We start from the raw sequence: 22,768 nt of genomic DNA on the forward strand, positions 1-22,768 counted from the left end.
CGGTGGAGATGAGGGAGGGAGGGAGGGAGGGAGGGACTGGGAGGGAATGAGGGATCGGGACATGGCTGGGATACAGAGTTAATAAAATGTAACTGATAAAAAAAAATAAAATAAAATAAAGGAAAGAAAAAGAAAAAAAAATGTATATATTGTTTCAGACACAGGCACTTTCCTTATAGCTCTATATATACAACTGGTTTTGTTAAGTAATGACCACAATTGTATCTCTGACAGTATTTGTGATTCAAAAGAATTATGGCATAACACTGTAAAATCACAGGAAAATCTCCTCATGAAAGTGTCCAATAGCTATGTGTACCATAATGTCACTTCATTTACATATATTTGTCTCTGTGTCAAACTCCCTGACTAAGTGCTTAACTAAATTATTTTATTTTATATAACATATATTTTGGTAACATTTATGAAAAGTTCAGAGTATAAGTCTTTCAATGATGTTTTTCCACCCTTCATACTAATACCCCTTCCATGACCTATAAAACGAGACAATGTGCACATGGCTTATTTTAAGAGATCTACAAAACTGTGTATGTATGTTTGTTTGGGTGTTTTTAGAAGACAATACTGATAATTTCACTCAAATGTTTGTGACTGTCATGAATGTATATTCTGAGGAATAATCTGGCTCTTGTTAATAGAGATTCTGTGAGTAGATACATGTATGTAAATGTCAATATGTATATATGTACATATGTATGAATGCATGTATGTATGTATGCATGCATTTTTGTTCCATGTATGTGTGTAGTGTAAGAACAAATGTGTTTAAGTAGATGATGTATATGTGGAGATGGCAAGACATTAAGTCATGTCCTTTGCTCTATCTACCAACTGTGTTCCCAGGAGATTGTTTCTCATGAAACATGTAGCCAGGCTGACAATCACTACGTCACAGTAACCCTCATGTATCCTACTCTTGTAGTACTGGAGTGTAGGAATGAGAAAATGTTCCGACATTTACATGGGTTCCAGGGATTCTAACTAATTTTCATGCTTGCACAACAAGCAGACATTCACCATCTATTAGTCAAACTCATAAAGATCATAGTTAATGAAGTTCATAAAATCTATGGTTTCTCTGCTAAGTTAATGACCAAAATTTAGAAGGGAATGTATAAATACTTATCTTGGTTCACCCACTCAACCATAATGTCTTTCACAGTTACACCTATATGACCTTCACATTGGCATTCAAAGGGAGGCACATGACACACATAGTTTATGCATAGAAATAGTCTTATCTTTTCTGTTAATTTTAAAAGCAAGATGTAATAAAACAAAGTGCTTAGAAATAAATCCATTAACATAAGATGGCAAATACCCATCAGACAACAAATAAATAACCAGCTATTAGTTTATTATTCATGAGAAAGAATCAAGAATAATCAAGAAAAGAATAACTTAAAAGAAAGAGAAAGAACTGACCTTTTGTTGGGTAATAAACATCTAATGTATGTAAAAATTAGAAAATTATGTAAAGATTTATATCGTCTGACAGAATCATGGACTATTCTCAAAGAACTTCGTGAAGAATGATCTACAGACTCCGAAATTATTTTAGAATCATCATTTGACCATGGGATCCTGATGTGAGCGCACAATTATCTCAGCTATAAATCCTTGTGTGTCCAGTAATTCACACCCCTCGTGATGTTTTCTGAAGCACAGTGCAGAGATGTGTGACACTACAATGCCTGTGGTTTCCCAACAACAACCCAGGTGTATAAAAGGCCCCTGGCAGATGGTGACACCCAGACTCCAGGAACCTACTGCTTGTGTTCCACTGAACAGTCCTCTCCTGACACCATGTGTTACTATGGCGGCTACTATGGAGGCCTGGGCTATGGCTATGGTGGCCTAGGCTATGGCTATGGCTATGGTTGTGGCTGTGGCTATGGTGGCTATGGTTATGGCTGTTGCCGCCCACTGTGCTGCAGAAGGTACTGGTCCTATGGCTTCTACTGAGTAGTTTTGAAGCTGCTAAATCCAAATTTCTCCACCTCAGATGTTCTTACATATTATCATGAATTCCAACCTTAATTGAAACTCTCTGAGAAATAATAAACAAAACACAATATGCCCACCCTGTTCCTCTTTAATTAAATTTCATGACTATTTGCTGTAAAGCTCTTCATTGTCATCATAATGCCTTGTAAAATGTGTCTCATTTTTATCTTTTCCCTATATGTGAATATATATTATTATAAATAAAGTACTTATTTCAAAATACTTTTTCTTATTGTTTTACTTAATGTGAGGTGTATGTTTGTGATATTATATCTGCTTGGTTGTAAATGTGTGATTGTGAATAAATTGGAGAGTAGTAAGGAAGAGGATGAATAAGAGCAAGATGAGGAGCGAAGGAAATTTTCTCCTCAAAGAGCCTTCTATTGGTAGGCATTTGCACTCTCCTTGTATTTATGGCATTACCTTGTAGCAGTGAGCAGGAGAGTACAGATACTTTTAGAGATAAATCCTTTTGTCTGCCTCTTAAGTTAGAGAACTAACCCAAAGTGGTTATGTAAATGTCTTGCATTCTCAACCTTCTATAATGAGGTCACTATGCCCACTCTCACTTGTTTGGCCCTGCCTTTACTTATGTATTCTCTAACACCCATTTTCTTTCTAATACCCATTTTATTAATTATTATAAGAAACAATCTCATGGTGACTTTAACTTACTATAATAAAAATTAAACTTTGCTGATCTGTATATTTTCTTTAGAAAGATGTTTATTGTGATTTTCTATTTTAATATCAGTTAAATTTCTTCATGCTGTTTCTTTTGTAGATAGTTCAAATGAATTTATTTTTTGTTTGTTTGTTTTTGGCTTGCTATTTTTGTATAGAACATTATGTTATTGTCCTACTAATGGCTTGTTTGTTTGTTTTTAAAGAATCTCATTAATTTTTTTAGTTTTCCTTTTGTTTTGAGAATTAGTTGTGAATTCAATCTAAACTTGTGTGCATTTTATGTATCCATATTTGAAGCATATTCTGGGAATTGTATGTAGACTTTCTGTGAGTTAATCTGTGTATTATCATGTGTTTCATATGTGAACGTGAATTGCTTATGGATGTGTATATTTCTGTGTGTTGTATGTGTGTGGTGTCAGCACACAGGTCTCTGAGTAAATGAATTGATGTGTAGAGTTGCATAATGATCTGGTTGTGTCGTGGTCTTTGCTCTATCTACTAGCTTTGATGTTCTCAGAGACCGTGTCTTCTGTGAAACAATCTGCTGGCCTGACAAGTATGACATACTAATCATCTCGGATTCTACCGAAGAGACCTGGGACATAGAATGTAAGCACACTCAAGATACAGGCAATCATCTATTATCTTTATTTTAAATTAATCTTATATAGAAGATCTTGTTTCTTGATACTTTCTCATGGGAAAAATATCTGTATTATTGGCTGTGTTGTTTGTTAATTGGTCGGTTGTTGCCAACTTTTGTTAATGTGTTTGGATTTATTCCTTAGCTCTTTGTTTTATCACATCTTGCTTTTAAAATAGACAGAAAATGTTAGTTTATATTCACAAAGTTATGTGTTTCGATCTGAAAGTCCATGTGAAGGTCTTATAAGCATGAGTATGAAAGGCATTATGGTTGAGTGGTTGAACCAAGTTAAGTATTTATAGATATAGTTATAAATCCCCAGAAATCAAGCATAATGTTGCCTGTTTCTTGATCTCCCTGGTGTGGTGACCTAGTCAGACAACAGAAGAAAAGGATGTAGACAGTCCTGATGGTACCTGATAGGCTAGAGTCAGGCAGTAGAGAAAGACATCTTCCATTTTCACTAGGGGAAAGGGATGGGAGAGAAAGAAGGAAGGAGAGTTGGAAAGGGAGGAGATTATGGAAGGTACTACAACTGGATACAAATTGAATAAATTGTAAATAATAACAATAATAAAAATAACAATAGAAAAACATCAAAGAAACATCAAAGAAGGAAAATCTGACATTTTGTGGAGTAATAAAAACCCAACACATATACCAAGAAGAAAAATATGTAATGATTTATATCATGTGATAGAATCCTGTGCTGTATCAATAAAGTGCATAAAGAATGAGATAGAGACCTGAAAGGTACACCTGATTTATTAAATGACCATGGGATCCTGATGTAGGAGCACAATTATCTCACCTATGCAGCCTTGTGTGTCCAGTAATTCACAACACTCCTGATGTTTTCTGAAGCACAGTGCAGAGATGTGTGACACCACAATGCCTGTGGTTTCCCAACAACAACCCAGCTGTATAAAAGGCCCTTGGCAGATGGTGACACCCAGACTCCAGGAACCTACTGCTTGTCTTTCTCTGAACAGTCCTCTCCTGACAACATGTGTTACTATGGCGGATACTATGGAGGCCTGGGCTATGGCTATGGTGGCCTAGGCTATGGCTATGGCTATGGTTGTGGCTGTGGCTATGGCTATGGCTGTGGCTATGGTGGCTATGGTGGCTATGGTTATGGCTGCTGCCGCCCACTGTGCTACAGAAGGTACTGGTCCTGTTGATTATAGTGAGGAGTTCCTGCAACTGTCACCTCAACTTTCCTCAGATCAGAAGTTCTTAAATAATAAGTTCATAAACTCTAATAAATAACTACATAAATCCTAATTGTTTATTAAATGATTTGAGCAAAAAATAAATAAAGCACATGATCACCCTGTTTCTCATGTTTAATTTTACTACCTGAATATTTTTAATGAAATTTTTATTTTTATATTAATTGCAGTTTATTCATTTTGTATCCCAGCTGTAACCCCCTTCCTCATTCCCTCAGAATCCCATCCTTCCTCCCTCTTCTCCTCCCATGTGCCTCTCCAAGTCCACTGATAGGGGAGGTTCTCCTCCCCTTCCATCTGAGCCTACCTTATTAGGTATCATCAGGATTGGCTGCACTGTCCTCCTCTGTGGCCTGGTAAAGCTGTTCCACCCTCAGGGGGAGGTGATCAAAGAGCCAGCCACTGAATTCATGCCAGAGACAGTCCCTGTTCCCCTTACTAGGGATCTCACTTAGATACTGAGCTGCCATGTCCTACATCTGAGCAGGGGTTCTATGTTATCCATGAATGGTCCTTGGTTGGAGCATCAGTCTCAGAAAAGACCACTGTGCCCAGATATTTTGGTTCTGTTGCTCTTCTTGTGGAGCTCCTGTCCTCTCCAGGTCTTACTATCTCCCCCTTTCTTCATAAGATTCCCTGCACTCTGCCACACAGCAAAGCTCTTCATTACCATAATACCTTGGAGAATGTGCTCTACTTGCACTTTTACCCTTTTAATAAACATATATGCTTTTAAATAAACTATTTCCTCGAAAATATTGTTTTCCTACACTTTTCCTAAATGTGGAGAAATGTTTATGTATTTACATCTGTTTCATTACATATGTGTCATGGGATATAAATGGGACAGTGGTTAAGGAGAGAAAAAGAAAGACAGAAGAGAAAGAAAAAATGACAGAAGGAAGAGACAAAGAATGAGCAAAAAGGGAAAGAAAAGAAAGAAGGAAGGAAAAAAGAAGGAAAGAGAAGAGAGAGAATGTTCTCTTTAAACATTCTTCTTTTGGTAGATGTTTATATTATCTTCTATTGCTGCAACTGTAATGTCACCATGAATTCAGGAGATCAAATTATTTTTTTTGCTAGGAAAATTTTGAGAATTACTACAAGTTGCTTCTCTAAATATCTTAAAGATAGTATCCAAATTACCTTCTATGGATTGTCACCACACCCATTGCAACTGTGTACAGGCTTCCCTTAACTTCACCAATACCCACTTTCTTTATAATATCTATAATAACAACTCTAGGTAATAATCTTATTGTGACTTTCAGTTATGATTTGAAAATTCACCCTTGGTAATCTGTAGATTCTACTTTGAAAAAAAATGGCTTAGGATAATTCTTTAACAACTATAACATCAATTTATTTTCTTCATGCATTTTATTTGTACATAGTTCAAATAAATTTTGGTTATTAACTTCCTACTCTTTGTATAGTATGTGGATTTTTCTTATATGCAGAACTTTCTAGATGTCCACAAGCAGAATTGACTGTTGTGTTTCCTTGCTTCTGCTTTTGAAGTCACATTCAATTATCAATAAGCAAAGAATCATATTCATTAGGTATTCTTCTTTGCTATTTGTTCTTAAAGAATTTTGTATACTGTGTTTGGATAAAATTAATTGTTTTCTCTGCCCCTTCTCAAAACAACCCCCTTTATTCCTGACAATTTTTCCCCTTAAACTCACCAAGTTCAGTTTACACTATCTATATATCTAGATGGTTCTCTCTGATCTAGAGTGTGGTAGACCTACTGAGGGCCACATCCCTAAAGAAACTGATCTCCACATACTGGCTGCTATCAAATCAAACAGCTCCTTAGTTAAAAGTAGAAATTTGTGACCACTTTGCCACTTCATGATGGGATTTTGTCTTGCTTGAGCTTCCTGTCATAACTTCTTTGTGTTTATACATGGAACTAACCTCCAATGTCTAAAAAACAATGATCCATTGCCCCTTAATACATTCCTGATCAACTCCTCTAACTCTCCACAATGTCTGTCTGTCTGTCTGTCTGTCTGTCTGTCTGTCTGTGTATACATGTGAGTGTGTGTGTGTGTGTGTGTGTGTGTGTGTGTGTGTGTCTTATTTGGGGCTGATGATTCTATGGTCTCTTTTTGTGTATTTTGGCTAGTTTTGGAACTCTGTGATAAGAAAATCACCATCTGTACATATGCACATCTCTGATAACAGCTAAGAGGTGCAGTAATCTATGGATATAACAAGATCCCATAATAGCAAGACTATTTATCAGAATACTACCAGCAGGTTCTCCCCTTAGGATCTAGGACCTGTTACCCACAGGTTCTTTACTGAGTAATGGTGCCAGGCATTGGTTGTATCTTTTGAAATTAAATTTCAGTCTGAAAAGAGTACATTGCACCCAAGATCCTCATGTCTATGTTACAGATGGCCATATGGATTGACAAACAGTGATTTTTGTAGATCACAGAGTTTGCAGTTATTTAAACCTGATAAAGCATTTTATCTTCCAAAAGTGCACATAACACCTTACAGCATTAAGAAAGCTGCATAATAGGAATGGTGCTTCCATGTCAGTACAATCTTGTATTCACCAGGATCTGTATCTCAACTATGTCTTCAGCAACAGGTACTGGAAGTAAACAATAGTACTAGCAATCACCCGTAATATTTGGAGGTCTGTGGTACCCCACTTATCAAGTATTCCAAAAGAGGTAATCTTTATCTGACACTGGGCTTTCATATGTTAGCTTGTGTGTCACTATGGATATTATTGGCCCACTACAGGGTAACCCCATTTATACACACACACACACACATACACACACACACACACACACACACACACACACACACACACATCTGTGTATGTATAAATCAGATTCCTTTGATCAATGCCTCTATTTCTCTTGGCAGTATTATGTTCTTTATCAACATAGCTTTGAAGAGATCAAGATCTTAGTAAGATGCCATGTGCATGTATACAGAATATGTATGTGGAAGCATGTACAATGCAAGCAGATTTCCATACAACTTTATTTTATGGCCCTTAGTGTTAGTTATCCCTCCTTCCTCTTTCCCATCCACCAATCTACTTAACACTTCTTGTTCCATTAAAAAACTGTTTCTTTCTTTATTATTATTTATTACAATTTATTAACTTTGTATCCTGGTTGTGGCCCCCTGTCCCCTAACCTCCTCCCAGTCCCACCCTCCCTCCCTCTTCTCTCTCTATGCCTCTCCCAATGTCCACTGAAGTGGGAGGTCCTCCTCCCATTCTGCTTGACCCTAGCCTATCAGGTCTCATCAGGACTGGCTGCATTGTCTTCCTCTGTGGTCTGGCAAAGCTGCATTCTCCAGGGGGAGGTGATCAAACAGCCAGCCACTGAGTTCATATCAGAGACAGCCCCTGCTCCTCTTACTAGAGAACTCACTTGGTCTTCATCTGAGCAGGGGATCTAGGTCCTCTCCATGCACAGTCCTTGGTTGGAGTAGTAGTCTCTGCAAAGACCCCTGGGCCTTGGCTCTTCGACTTTGTTGGTCTCCTTGTGGAACTCCTGTCCCCCCACCCCCAGGTAAAATTTGACCCCTTGAAACCATGGCATTCTGTCGCAACTGCTTTGAGAGCTCCCCCACAGACACATGCACAGCGCCTTTTACTAATATCTTGACATCTATGAATCTATAGAAACAAAATGATTGTACTGATGTTAAAAATAGATGAACTGAGCAATGGAATGTGGTAAAGTAAGAAAGTACTTTACAGAAATAACTCAGGACATATAAATATGACCTCATGGAACTAGAATGCTCTGTAAAATAAAGAATATCATCAATCAAATAGAGAGGGGCAATCAATTACAGTGTAAAGGTTTAACCTCTATACCTCAATAAGAAAGTTAGCATCTAGAATAAACAAAGAACTCAAAAACCTAAAAATCAAGAGAAAAAAAGCCCAATTATTAAATAGAGGAAGGAACTAAACTGATTTCTCTCAAACAATAAAATATAAATGTTAGAGAAACATTTAAAAATATCCATTATCCTTACTCATCAGAGAAATATAAATGAAAGCTGCTTTGAAATTTCTTCTTACCTCAGCCAAAATGGCTAAAATGAAAAATACAACTGGCTAAAAACGCTGGTGTGGAAATGAAGAAAGGTAAATATTTGTTTGCAGATGGTGGGAGTAAAAACTTTTGCAGCCACTGTGGAAACTGGTGTAGAGGGTCCTAAAAGAAATAAAGAAAAGAAAAAAAACAAACAAATAAAAAAAAGAAAAACCTAGAAATACATCATCTAGATGATCCAGGAATACCATGTTTGGGCATATACACAAAGGTCTATATTGTTGTGGATATAAACGTGTTTTTCGTTTTGGTCTCTTGTGTGGGATGTGGGACTGATTCTGATTGTCCACAGCAGCAGATTATTTGCTCCCTGAGGGCTCTGTGAGGAGCTCTTTGCCAGCTGCAGATAGTTTAAATCTGAGGACTCTGGAGAGAGAATAAATGCCAGAGCTCAGAGTGTGAAAATTAGGGAAAGAAAAAGGCTGCTCCTGCTTCCCCCTTGCTGCTCCTGGTTGCTGTTGTGGATAAGAAGTTAGAGATCTCCTGAAATGAAAATTGGACTAGCTCCAAGGTACTCAATGACTCCAACCAGCAGGAAGCAGCTAAGAGAACTGTGCCCCTTTCCCTCTAACCTTTTCTCTCCCCTATCTGGTGTTGGGGGTTTTGAAAGGTATTGGGGTGAAGTGAGAGAAAAGATAAAACAAATGTAATAAGAGTTATAAAAAGCTAATACCTCCACTCTATATACTTCCACATCTGCTTGAGAAGGATAATGCTGCTCTATTTAACATATCCAGAAAACAGAGACAGCCTTGATGTCCATCTACAGATAAATGTATATTAAAATGATGTTACATTTACACAAATGAACATAACTCAAATGTTAAAAAACTGAAATTGTAAAAATTGCAACTGAGTGGATGAAGCTGGAACAGTGAGTTAATTGAGACCTAAAGGTCAAACATCACATATTTTGTGGATGTTAGCTTTAAATCTTCAAATATAAAAGTTTTGCGCACTCGAGTTATTTTTTAATCCCTTCATGTAAAATCTCATATATGGTTTCAGATACAGTCACTTTCCTCATTTCTCTACAGATAAGACTGATTTTGTTAAACAATGATCACAATTATACAACTAATTGTATTTGTGGTTTGAAAGAATTTCAGATTCGACACTAAAATAAGAGGAAAAAGCTCCTCACGACGTGTCCAATAGCTGTGTTTACCATGTTGTCACCTCATTTACATAAATTTGGTCTTCTGTGTCAAACCCCTTTACTAAATGTTAACTAAATATATTTTATTATATATAACATATATTGTGCTAAATTTATTAAAAGTTTGGAGTTTAAATCTTTCGATGATGTTCTTTCACTTCTCATGCTGACACTCCCTCTGTCACCTACAAACTGAGCCAAAGTGCACATGGTCTCTGTGGCCTCTCCTAAGGAGTCTGTAGGGTGGTTGTCTTTGTTTTTTAAAGGCCTGTGCTGGAATTCCATCTGAAACTTTGTGATTGCTATGTATGCATATTCCGAGGCATATTCATGAAGTTGCCCATAGAACTGTGCATAGGTATGTGAATGTGAATTTCTACAGTATGAATGTTAGCATGTATGTATGCATGCATCTATATATGTATATATGTATTATGCATTTTGTGCCAAATATGTGCGTGGTATAAGCACAAATGTGTTTCAGTAGGTAAAGGATGTGTGAAGATGCCAAAATAAACACATTATGTCATTTCCTCTGCTCTGTCTACCAACTGTATTCCCAGGATATTGGCTTCCTTATGGAACATGAAGCTAGGCTGACAATCAATAAGTCATTTTAATACTCATGTATCCTACTCCTGTAACACTGTAGTATAGGAATGTGATACACAGATATTTACATGGGTCCTAGGGATTTTAACTAATCCTCATGATTGCACAGTAAGTACTCATCTACCCAGATATTAGTAAAACTCAAGCTTATATATCTGTGGTTTCTCTGCAGAACTAAGTTGACATGATTTTAAAAGCAAATTGTGTGTGTGTGTGTGTTTATCTTTGTCCATCCACTCAACCATAATGCCTTTCACAGTTACACTTACAAACCTTCAAAATGGCTTTTAAAGGGAAACACATAACTCATATAGCTTATGCATAAAAACAGTGTTATATTTTCTGTTGATTTTTAAATCGACAGAAGTTTTAATTTATAAAAGTGCTTAGAAATAAATCCAAACACATTAACATAGTTTGGCAACTACCCACCATAAGTACAATAAGATTATTGATAAGAAGAAATAATCGAGAAACATAATTCTCAAAATGAGATTCACTTAAAATAACAAAAAAAGGAAGTCAGGAAGAAAGAAAGAAAGTGAGAGAAAGAAAGAAAGAAAGAAAGAGAGAGAGAGAGAGGAAGGAAGGAAGGAAGGAAGGAAGGAAGGAAAGGAAGGAAGGAAGGAAGGAAGGAAGGAAGGAAGGAAGGAAGGAAGGAAGGAAGGAATCTGACATTCTTTGGTGGTATAATAAAAACACAACATATGTAAAAAGAAAAAAATAATATGTAATAATTTATATCATCTGATAGAATCACGTGCTGTATTCAATAAACTACATAAAGAATGACCTAGAGACCTGGAAGATACATCAGATCCATTATTTCATCGTGGGTTCTTAAGGTAAGAGCAAAATTATCTCAGCTATGCAGCCTTCTTTGCCCAATAATTCACAACACTCGTGATGTTTTCTGAAGCACAGTGCAGAGATGTGTGACACCACAATGCCTGTGGTTTCCCAACAACAACCCAGGTGTATAAAAGGCCCTTGGCAGATGGTGACACCCAGACTCCAGGAACCTGCTGCTTGTCTTCCTCTGAACAGTCCTCTCCTGACAACATGTGTTACTATGGCAGCTACTATGGAGGCCTGGGCTATGGCTATGGTGGCCTAGGCTATGGCTGTGGTTATGGCTATGGCTGTGGCTATGGCTGTGGCTATGGTGGCTATGGTTATGGCTGCTGCCGCCCACTGTGCTGTGGAAGGTACTGGTCCTATGGCTTCTACTGAGAAGATTCTGTAGCTGCTCAACACAAGTTTCTCCACTTCAAATATTCTTAAATATCTTCATAAATTCCAACCCCAATTTAAACTCTCTGAGGAATAGCAAATGGAACACAACATGCCCACCTGAGTCCTCGTCTTTAATTAGGTTGCATGGCTATTTGCAGCAAAGTTCTTCAGTGTCATAATACCTTATAAATGTGATCTGCTTGCATCCATTCCCGTTGTGTGGATAAATAAACGTGTGTGTATTTCCTTGAAACTGCATTTCTGTTATTGTTTTACTAAATATGAGGTTGATGTTTGTGAATTCAATCTGTTTGTAAATGTGTGATTGTGACCAAATGAGAATGCAGAATGGAGAAAGAAAGAGCAAGAAGAGGGCTAGAGAAACTTCCTCTTTAAATATTCTTCTATTGGTAGATGTTTTTATTATCTTCGTATTTCTGCTATTGTGATGTCACAGTGAATTTGAGAGTGTGGATATTTTTCTGACACCAAACCCTTTTGTCTGCTACTTAAGTTTGGAGAACTAACACAAAATAGTTTTGTTTTGTAAATATCTTGCTATCCCCACAGTATCTTTTATAATGAGGGTCACCATGCACAGTCTCACCCTGTATACAGGCTTCGCGTTACTCACGTGTTCCCAAACACTCATTTTCTTTCTAGCAGCTGTTTTATTTTAACTATAGGGAACAATCTCGTTGTGACTTTGACTTACTATTTTTGAAAGTTCACATTTGGTCACCTGTAGATTTTCTTTAGAAAAATATTTGTTTCTGGGTTACCTCAACAAGATGATCGTTCCTGGTTTCCCCCATTTGCCTGCAAATTCCCTGATTTTCTTGTTTTAATAGCTGAATAGTATTCCATTGTGTAAATGTACCATAATTTTTGTATCCATTCCTCCATTGAGAGACATCTTGGTTGTTTCCAGATTCTGGCTATTACGAATAAAGCTGCTATGAACATGGTTGAGCAAATGTTCTTGCTGTGTACTTGAGCATATTTTGGATAAATGCCTAGGAGTGGTATAGATGGAATGGTATGTACTCACTCATAAGTGGATATTAGACGTATAATATAGGATAAACATACTAAAATCTATACTCCTAAAGAAGACAAACAACAAAGAAGACCCTAGGAAAGATGCTCAATCCTCATTCGGAAGGACCAACATGACAGACATTGGAAGCCTGAGAAGATAGGGAACAGGACAGGAACCTACCGCAGACAGCCTCTGAAAGTTCTACTGATCCAGGTAGCAAAGCAGAGACTGAGATTCATAGCCAAACTTTGGGGAGAGTGCAGGGAATCTTATGAAATACGGGAGGAGATAGAAAGACCTGGAGGAGACAGGAGCTCCAAAAAAAGACAAACAGAGCCATAAAACTGAGCCCTGGGGCCCTGGAAAGAATGATACCCCAACCAAGGACAATGCATGGAGAGGACCTAAATCCCAGCCAGATGTAGCCCATAGACTCAGCCTCCAAATGGGTTCCCTGTAAGGGGAACAGAGGCTTTCTTTGGCATGAACTCAGTGACAGGCTCTCTGGTCATCTTCTCCAGGGAGGGGGGGGGGATGTGCAGCCTTGCCAGGCCACAGAGGAAGACCAGCCCTGAGGAGTCCTGATAGGATAGGGTCAAACAGAAGAGGAGGAGGAACTCCTCTATCAGTAGACTAGCAGGGGGAATGGGGGAGAAGAGGAGGGGCCACAGCTGGGATACAAACTGAATAAATTGTAACAAATGATAATAAAAAAGAAAAATATTTGTAATGATTCTCTAATCATTTTAATATAAATTAATTTTTTTCATGCTGCTGTGGATATAAACATATTTTTGTTTTGGTTCCAGTTGTGGGATGTGGGACTGTTTCAGATGGTCCACAGCAGCAGACTATTTACCTCATGTGGGCTCTGAGACGAGCTCTTTGCCAGCTGCAGACAGTTTAAATCTGAGGACTGTGGAGAGAAAATAAATGCCAGAGCCCAGACACTGTGACATACTGAGGAAGAACAATGCTGCTCCTCCTTCCTCCCTGCTGCTCCTGGTTGTGAGACAAGAAACTGGCTATCTCCTCAAATGAGGATTGGACTGGTTCCAAGGTGCCGGATGACTCTGACTAGCAGGAAGCACCTGAGAGAACAGAGCCCTGTCTCCCACTAAACCTTTCTAACCTGGTGTTGGAGTATTGGAAGGGATTGGGTGGAGGAGAAAGAAAAAGATAATAGAAATGTAAATAAGAGTTTTAAAGAAGTACACAAAGATCATGTTATTTCTAGATATTTCACATGAATTTTGTTTTTTAACCAGCTTTTTTTTTTAATACACAATAGTATGTGCAATGTCCTGCTATGAAGAAACTTTGAAATGGGTACAATGAGACTTTTCTATTTTTTTTCTCCTGCTTGGGCTTCTTAATTCACACCTAATCATTTATAGAATGAGCAAAGAATCTTTTTCACTTTGTATTCTTTTTCTTATTAGTTCTTAGACAATCTCATACAATGTATTTGGATGAATTTCATATCTTTCCCCTTTTCTTCTCAGACTCATCCACTTTATGCCCAACCTACTTTGTGTGATTTTTTTCTTAAACTCATTGAGTACTATTTATTATCCCTATATTCTCTAGGATGGGTATCAGTCACCTGAGATATAGGTGATCTAACTGGGCCACAACCCTAAAGAAACTGACTTTCCACCTCCTGACAGCTATCAATTAGCAACAATTCCTTTACTAAAAGTTGGAATGTGCGCCCACCTCCTGGTGCCATATTGGAATTTTTCTGTCTTGACCTTGCACAGGTCTTGTGCATGCTGTCTTATCCTTTCTGAGTTCATAAAAATAGCTGCCTGCTGTGTCCAGAAAAAAAAAAAAAAAAAAAAAAACTGTTTCTTGGTAGTCACCATTGTTTCCTCAAGTAGAGCTGAGAATGCCACAGTCTTATTCTGTATTTTGATCAGCTTCTGATGTCTGAGATAATCACCATCTACTGCAACAAGGCATGCCTCTGATCAATGTTGAGAGGTTCATTAACTTACAGGTAAAACAATATCACTAGGAGTTTTATTTTTAACTGAGTCTATTTCTCAGAATACCAGCAGTAGGTTCTCCCTTAGTGTTTATTTGCAAGTTCTTGGCCCAATAAAGGTGCCAGGTATGAGTTGTCTCTGTCCAATTTAATTTAAATTCAGTTGGATATGGGTTAATAAGCTGTCTGTATCACTATTACACCCACACCCATGTATTGTCAGCTCAGTCACCTTTGAGTATCACAGAGTTCATAGTTAAAACTAATAACTTCTCTTTTTCTTTCAGTAGTATTCATAACATCTTAAACAACTAAGAAAGTTACATAGCAGGGATGAGGCTTCCAGATCTGCACAAGCCTGAATTCTGCACACACTGCGTGTCAACAGTATCTGCATCAACTGTCTTCCTGCCATGCTCTGGAGGGTAAACAATAGAACTGGCAGTAGTCTGCAGTATTTGGAGGTCTATGTTATAACACTCACTGAATTCTCAGGTTCCTGGCCCTGGGACTTTATCTGTTATGTTCTGGCGTAAATGGGGGTTGCTGGCTCATTAGAGTGTAACTCAATTTTGAATATATATTAAAATTTATATAGTGACAAGCCGGTTTCTGTACATTTTTGTAAGGTCGTCAATGTCACTTGGCCCTCCTTTCCTTCATTCCCATCCACTACTCTACTAAATCCTTCTTGCTCCATTGTAACTTTCCCCTTGTTACCACAGCATTCTGTCTCCGTTCCTTGAGTGCACTCACCATACACATGTACAATGCCCTATATGAACATCTTCATCTCTAAAGAGCCATAGTAATTAAAAATGCATGGTGCTGACATAGAATAGACACACTGAAACAGAATCTCAAAAAGCCCAACACATGTATTTTCAGTGTCACAGAAAATACTTCAGAGAAGAACCACGGAGCAACAACATATAAATGAGACCTCGTAAAATTATAAAATCTCTGTACAGTAAAGAACACCACTATTCAAGTAAAAAGGGGCCCTAAATTATCAGGAAAAGTGTTAGTTTCTATACATCTGAGAGAAGGCTAATAGTTAGAATATAGAATGAATTAAAATAACTAAACATCAAGAAAGAAAACTACCCAATTATTAAATAAAGGATGGAATTATACAGCTATCTCGTAAATGATAAAATTTAAATGCCTGAAAAAACCATTTTTAAAATGTTCAACACAGGGATCTTGCAGAGACTGAGACACCAACCAAGAACCATGTATGGACTGGACCTAGGTTCCCATCACATAAGTACATGTTGGACAGCTTGGTCTTCATGTGGGTCTCCTAATAGAGGGAGCAGCGGTTGTCTCCACAAGGACTCTCTTGCATGCTTTTTGATCACTTCTCCCGGGCAGGCTGCCTGGCCAGACCACTGTGATAGAGGATGAAATTCATTCCTGATATGACTTGATGTACTGGGATGAGTAGGTATGAGGGGCCCCTTTTTCTGATGGGGAGGAGAGGACTGATAAAGGAAGCAGGGAAGGGGTGGGACCAGCAGGAGAGGCGGGAGGGGGCTATTATTGGGGTGTAAAGTGAATAAATAAATAAACAAATATATTTTTTAAAATGTTCAACATCGTTGATAATAGGAAAATACAACCCAAAACTACTTTGAAAACTCTTCTTACCTCAGTCAGAATAGCTAAGATAAAAGGAACACAAAGGCTGGTGGATTTGGAGAAGGGGAAACATTTGCAGCTGGATTTACAAACTGGCATGGCTGGGAAATCAGTGTGTAAGTTACAGGTACACAAAAACACTCACACACACATGCACACACACAAAACATAGAAATCAGTCTATCACGTGATCCAGCTATACCGCGCTTGGGCATATATACAAAAATCTCTACAGTTTTATATCTGCTTGTCCATGATCATTGCTGCTCTACTCATATACACAAAAATCTCTACAGTTTTTACATCTGCTTGTCCATGATCATTGCTGCTTGACTCAATATATCCAGGAAAAAGAGACAGTTCTGATGTCCATCTACAGATAAATGTACATTAAAACTGTCTTACATTTCACAATGGAACATAATCCAACTGTTAAGAAGAGTAAAATGGTGAAAATTGCAGCTGGATGGTTGGTGCTGGAAGGGTGAGTTATTTCAGACATAAATGTCTCTGGTCACATAATTCCTTCACTTATGGATGTAAGCTTTGAATATTCAGATCCGAGTTTCCTTTGGAATACTCCATATAATGTATTAGAAGTTTGTGAGTTGAAATTTTTGTTTTTTTTTTTTTCCTTTTATTTAAAATTGTATTTCACATATGGCTTTAGATAAAGTCATTTTCCTCATAGCTCTATACATAAGACCGGTTTGGTGCACCATGATTACAATTATATCACTGACAGTATTTGAGTCCAAATAATTTCAGGTTAGATACCGCAAAAATCAAAGAAAAATCTTTTTGTGTAATTGTCCAAAAGCTACATTTACCATGATATCATCTCATTTACATAAATTTGTTTCTTTCACTGTCAAATTCCCTAACTAAATGCTTGACTAGACATATTTTTGTCTTTTTTAATTTATTACACTTTATTCACTTTGTATCCCAGCTGTAGCGCCCTCACTTGTCCCCTCCCAATCCTGCCCTTCCTCTTCTCCTCCCATGCCCCTCCCACATCCCAATGATAAGGGAGATTCTCCTTCCTTTCCATCTGATCCTAGCCTATCAGGTCTCATCAGGACTGGCTGCATTGTCTTCCTCTGTGGCCTAGTAAAGCTGCTCCCCCCACAGGGGGAGGTGATCAAAGAGCCAGCCCCTGAGTTCATGACAAGAGACAATCCCTGTTCCCCTTACTAGACATATTTTATTTGATATATAATGGCTTGATAAATTTAGGAAAATTTCAAAGTTTAAATCATTTTTATATTTTAATTGATAGGTTTATATTATTTATTTATGATGTAAGTACATTTTTATATATAGATCCATTATGCTAGAGTTAGGTCAGTCTAAATATGTACTATCTTACAGACTTATCTTTCTGAGATAATATTTTTAATCTACTGTTGTAGACAATTTTCAAGGTACATTGTTATTAAAGATACTCACTTATTTTTTTTGTCTAAGTGAGTTTTTCCATTTTTCGAACAATAACTCGGTCACTTGTTTACCAGCCTCCTGTAGCCACCAATATGCATTTGTTTTTCTATTCCTGATTTATTTGATGGCATGTCTATGTTTCAGGCATGTTGTTTAAAGTATGAATTTGCTTTACTTTAAAAAAAATTATATTAGTTTATTTACTTTACATCCCGAGGGTGTCCCCTCTCTCCTTTCCTTCCAGTACCCTCCATTTCCCCTCCTTCCCCCTTTCCCTCTCCCTTTCACCCCAGAAAATGGAAGCTCCCCCATTAACCTTTCCCCGCACATTAAGTCACATCAGGACTAGGCATATCTTCATCCCCTGAGACCAGGCATGGCTGCCTTGAAAGGGGGAAGTGATCCAAAATCAGGTAATAGGGTCATGTTGGAAACAGTCATCACTCCCCAGGTGCCCCATATGAAGACCTTAGGCTACATGTATGTAGGAGTCCTAGGTCCAGATCATGCATGCTCACTAGCTTATGCCTCAGTCTCTGAAAGCCCCCATGAGACTGGATTAGTTGTCTCTCTTTGTCTTCTTGTGAGTTTTCTGTCCCCTTCAGGTCCTTCCATCTTTCCCCCAACACTTCTTCAGGACCCCCAGAGCTCTGCCTCATGTTTGGCTGCAAGTCCCAGCATCTGTCTCAATCTGGTGTTGGCTGGAGCCTCCCAGACAACAGCCAAGTTAGGCTCCTGTCCAAAAGCTTAGTAGAGTGTTATTATTAGTGGCAGGGGCTGGCTTTCTACCTTGGGGTGGGTCTTAGGTTGAGCCAATTGTTGTTTGGACTTTCCCTCTATCTTGGTTCCCTTGTTATCCCTACACTTCTTGTACTCAGGGTATTAGAATAGACAGCAGAAGACGATGAAGAGAGGGGACTGGGAGATGGAGCAGGTAGGGAAACAAGGGTGAGGATCACATGTGGAAAAAATAGGGGTGTGAGGTGAGAGGGCTGGGAAAAAGCAGAGAAACTAGGGAGGGACAGCTCTTTTGGTCAAGCTGGAGGCCTGCTACAGGTTAGGCTCTGGGGAGGCCATGGGTGTGATTCTAGCTGAGATTCCTAAGGGAGGGGGAGGCGCAGATGCATGAAGACTGAAGTGACCATCTCTTAGCCAGGCAGGACTAGTGGAAGGAGGGGAACAACACCCCACTGACAAAACCTGTGAACCAGAAATTACCCTGCCTACAAAGTTTAAATCTTTAAATGATGGCTTTTCACTCCTCATGCCAAAACTCCTTCCATCAGCTACAAACTGAGACAAAATGCTCACAGCTTGTTCGGGCTTTTTTTAAAGAGTCTATACATCGGGTTTTTGTTTGTTTGTTTGTTTGTTTGTTGTTTTTGAGGAGACTATTCTGAGGATTCCATCTAAAGTTTTGTGCATGCTATTTATGCATGTTCTGAAGCATATTCTGGCAATTCTCCATAGAATTTCTGGGACTAGATATGTGTGTGTGCATGTGTGTGTATATATGTTTCCCTGTGTGTGTATTTGTGCCATGTATGTGTGTAGTATAATTACAAATGTGTTTGAGCAAATGACTGGTTGTGTGTAGTTGCCACATGAGCACAATATGTCATGGTCTTTGCTCTATCTACCACCTTTATTCCCATGAGATTGGCTCTCTCGTGGAACATGGAGTTAGGCTGATAGTCACTAAGTCACAGTAATCTATAGCAATGGGTGTGGAATGTGAATATACCCAATGTTTGATTATTTTATTCTTTATAATTTATTTAATTTATATCCTGATTGTAGCCCCTCCCTCAACTCCTCCAGGCCCCACCCTCCCTCCCTCTTCACCCCATCCCCTTCCAATAGTTCACTGAAAGGGGGAGTTCTTTCCATCTGCCCCTGGCTTATCAAGACTCATCAGGACTGCCTGGATCCTCTTCCTGTGAGTTATGGGGATTTTAACTAAGTTCTCCTGCTTGCACAGCAAGTACCCAGCTGTTAATTAAACTCATAAAGTTATATGTCTATAGTTACTCTGTGAAGCTTACATGACCATGAGTTAAAAAGAAGTTTATAAATATTTATCTTGGCTCACTCACTCAAAAATAATGCCTTTGAGAAGCCATTTAATGGGCTCTCAAAAAGAAACCTGTAACACATTCAGTTTATGCATATAAAATAGTATTTTGTGCTGAGTTTAAAGCAATAAGTAATTTAAAAAGACTTAAAAACAAAGCCAAATACATTAATATAAGATAGCAAATACCACAAAGTTAGAAATAACCTAACCTATTGTTCATTAGAAATATTCAAGAAACTTATTCCTCAAGATGATATTCATTAAAAAATAACAAAACAAAAGGAGAGAAAATTCATTCTTTCTGTAGGGAAATAAAAATTGAAAACAGGAGAATACCATGTGGTGTACTCACTAATCTACAATGAATTGTGTAAAGAATTGAAAATTGAATAGATTCTATTATTTGACCATAGAATCCCATAGGAGCACAATTATCTCAACCATGCCACCTTGTGTGTCCAGTAACTCACACCCCTCGTGATGTTTTCTGAAGCACAGTGCAGAGATGTGTGACACCACAATGCCTGTGGTTTCCCAACAACAACCCAGGTGTATAAAAGGCCCTTGGCAGGTGGTGACACCCAGACTCCAGGAACCTGTTGCTTGTCTTCCTCTGAACAGTCCACTCCTGACACCATGTGTTACTATGGCGGCTACTATGGGGGCCTGGGCTATGGCTATGGTGGCCTAGGCTATGGCTATGGCTGTGGCTGCGGCTATGGCTGTGGCTGTGGCTATGGTGGCTATGGTTATGGCTGCTGCCGCCCACTGTGCTGTAGAGGATACTGGTCCTGTGGCTTCTACTGAGTGGTTGCTACAGCTGCCCTGAATGATGACTGTAACTCTCTGTCTTACTCAAGTGCCTACAACGTTCTTCACATCAAGAACTCTTAAGAAACTTCAAATATTCTAACTTTATAACTAAATAAGGTTAAAAAAACAACAACATGAAATTGAGCATCCTCTACTTGTGCCCTCACCAGCAACTGAGGAGTATGAGCACTTCTGTGTGCACCGTCAACACACTCTGTAACAAGATCAAATATGACTCAACTAGATGTAAAAATATAAGTATTCTCAAATAAAGGCTCCACTGTGAATATTTCCTTCTGGTAGTTCACTAACGTAGTTTATCAGTTTTCATGTTTGTGCATTTGTATGTTTGGTCATATTGTGCAGTCACATAGGAAAGTGATAATGGAGATACACAGGACAGGAAGAGATGGACTGGGAGGAGAAATGGGGGAAAATGGGAAGGAGAGAAACATGAAAAAAGCCAGACAGACCTACTGATGCACATTTGTTCCATACCTTTGCTATTGTGAGCAATGTGACAGTGAGCTTGCTAGTGTGGGTAGGACTTTGAGGTGGAATAAATTTCCTTTACTTAAATATGCATTAATATGACTTCCACTTCCTGTCACACATACAGGTACACACACAAATTATGTATACATGCTTAGTGTGTATATACTAACATACATGGTATAGATCATATGTGTATATTACATACTTATACATGTATGTATGTATTTATGTATGTAATTTCCAGATGGTGGCACATGCTATGCTATTTCTGTCACAGCAGTACTAACTCACATTCCCACAAACAGTGCAGAAAGCTGCCCTTTTCTCCACATGCTCTGTGATACTCATCTTTCTTCTTCTTCATATTAATTATCTAACAGTTGTGGGCTGTAAACTCATCTTGTCCTTGATTTGCATCTCTGATCTATTAGTAGAGTAGAACAGTATTGTGCCTTTTTGGTCATTTTGGATCTTCTCTTTTATAAAGGTCTGTTCTAATTCTCTACTCATTTTAGCATCAGTTAATTTTATTTTGGCTATTAAATGTGTGTAGCCCATGTCAATTATGTGTATTAACACCCTGTCTGATGTACTTTTTTTCTTTCCTTGTGTATACCTTTGCTTGTACAAGAGAGTATTCTGTTGTACATCCTGAGCTGATATGAGAAAAGTTCTCTATTTACATTGGTTTTCCTCTTGGGTATGTGGCACGCCCTTTACCAACCAAGTCATCTTCCATCCCCACTTTTTTTTTCTTTTTTAAAAAAATGTTTATTTAGTATTTATTACAGTTTATTCACTTTATCCCAGCTGTAGCCCCTCCCTAGTCTCCTCCCAGTCCCACCCACCCTCCCTTTACTCTCCCTATACCCCTTCCCCAGTCCACTGATAGGGGAGGGAGGTCCTCCTCTTCTTCTATCTGTTCTATCTGACCCTAGCCTATCAGATCTCATCAGGACTGGCTGCATTGTCTTCCTCGGATGCCTGGCAAGGCTACACTCCCTAGAAGGAGGTGATCAGAGAGTCAGCCATTGAGTTCATGCCTGAGAAAGCCCCTGTTCCCCTACAACAGGACCCACTTGGAAACTGAACTTCCAGGGGCCACATCTGAGCAGGGCTTTAGGTCCTCTCCATGAATGGTTCTTGGTTGGAGTCTCTGCAGGCCCCCCTAGGCCCAGAGATTTTTGTTCTGTTGGTCTCCTTGTGGAAATCCTGTCCCCTCAAAGTCTTTCTCTTTCCCTCTTCTTCCATAAGATTCCTTGCACTTTGCCCCAAGGTTGGCTATGAGTCTCAACATCTTCTTTGATACCCTGCTGGATAGAGTCTTTCAGAGACCCTCTGTGGAAGGCTTCTGTCCTGTTCCCTGTCTTCTCCTACTTCCCATATCTATCCTGTTTGACCTTCTGAATGAGGATTAAGCATCTTCCCTAGGGTCCTTCTTGTTGTTTTGCTTCTATAGACTTTAGTATGGATTTTTTTTCTACAGATTTTAGACTATAGATTTTGTTTATCCTATATTATATGGCTAATATCCACTTATAAGTGA

The 22,768-nt window shown here is 38.5% G+C and overlaps 4 protein-coding genes across 4 annotated transcripts; all 4 read left to right on the forward strand.

Moving 5' to 3' along the window:
* The first annotated feature begins 1,827 nt into the window (after window positions 1-1,827).
* On the forward strand, window positions 1,828-1,986 carry LOC110542554 (keratin-associated protein 20-2-like). The gene has a single exon (XM_021629127.2). The coding sequence runs from the start codon at window positions 1,828-1,830 to the stop codon at window positions 1,984-1,986; it is 159 nt and encodes a 52-aa protein (XP_021484802.1).
* A 2,385-nt stretch (window positions 1,987-4,371) lies between these two features.
* LOC110542553 (keratin-associated protein 20-2-like) lies at window positions 4,372-4,548 on the forward strand. Its single transcript, XM_021629126.1, has one exon. The coding sequence runs from the start codon at window positions 4,372-4,374 to the stop codon at window positions 4,546-4,548; it is 177 nt and encodes a 58-aa protein (XP_021484801.1).
* Window positions 4,549-11,544: 6,996 nt separating this feature from the next.
* Window positions 11,545-11,715, forward strand: LOC110542549 (keratin-associated protein 20-2-like). Its single transcript, XM_021629122.1, has one exon. It carries the CDS (start codon window positions 11,545-11,547, stop codon window positions 11,713-11,715), a length of 171 nt encoding a protein of 56 aa, XP_021484797.1.
* Window positions 11,716-20,550: 8,835 nt separating this feature from the next.
* Window positions 20,551-20,721, forward strand: LOC110543834 (keratin-associated protein 20-2-like). Its single transcript, XM_021630050.1, has one exon. The coding sequence runs from the start codon at window positions 20,551-20,553 to the stop codon at window positions 20,719-20,721; it is 171 nt and encodes a 56-aa protein (XP_021485725.1).
* The last annotated feature ends 2,047 nt before the right edge of the window (window positions 20,722-22,768 follow it).

Source organism: Meriones unguiculatus, chromosome 17 (genome assembly GCF_030254825.1).
Source record: "Meriones unguiculatus strain TT.TT164.6M chromosome 17, Bangor_MerUng_6.1, whole genome shotgun sequence".
Classification (NCBI taxonomy): Eukaryota; Metazoa; Chordata; class Mammalia; order Rodentia; family Muridae; genus Meriones; species Meriones unguiculatus.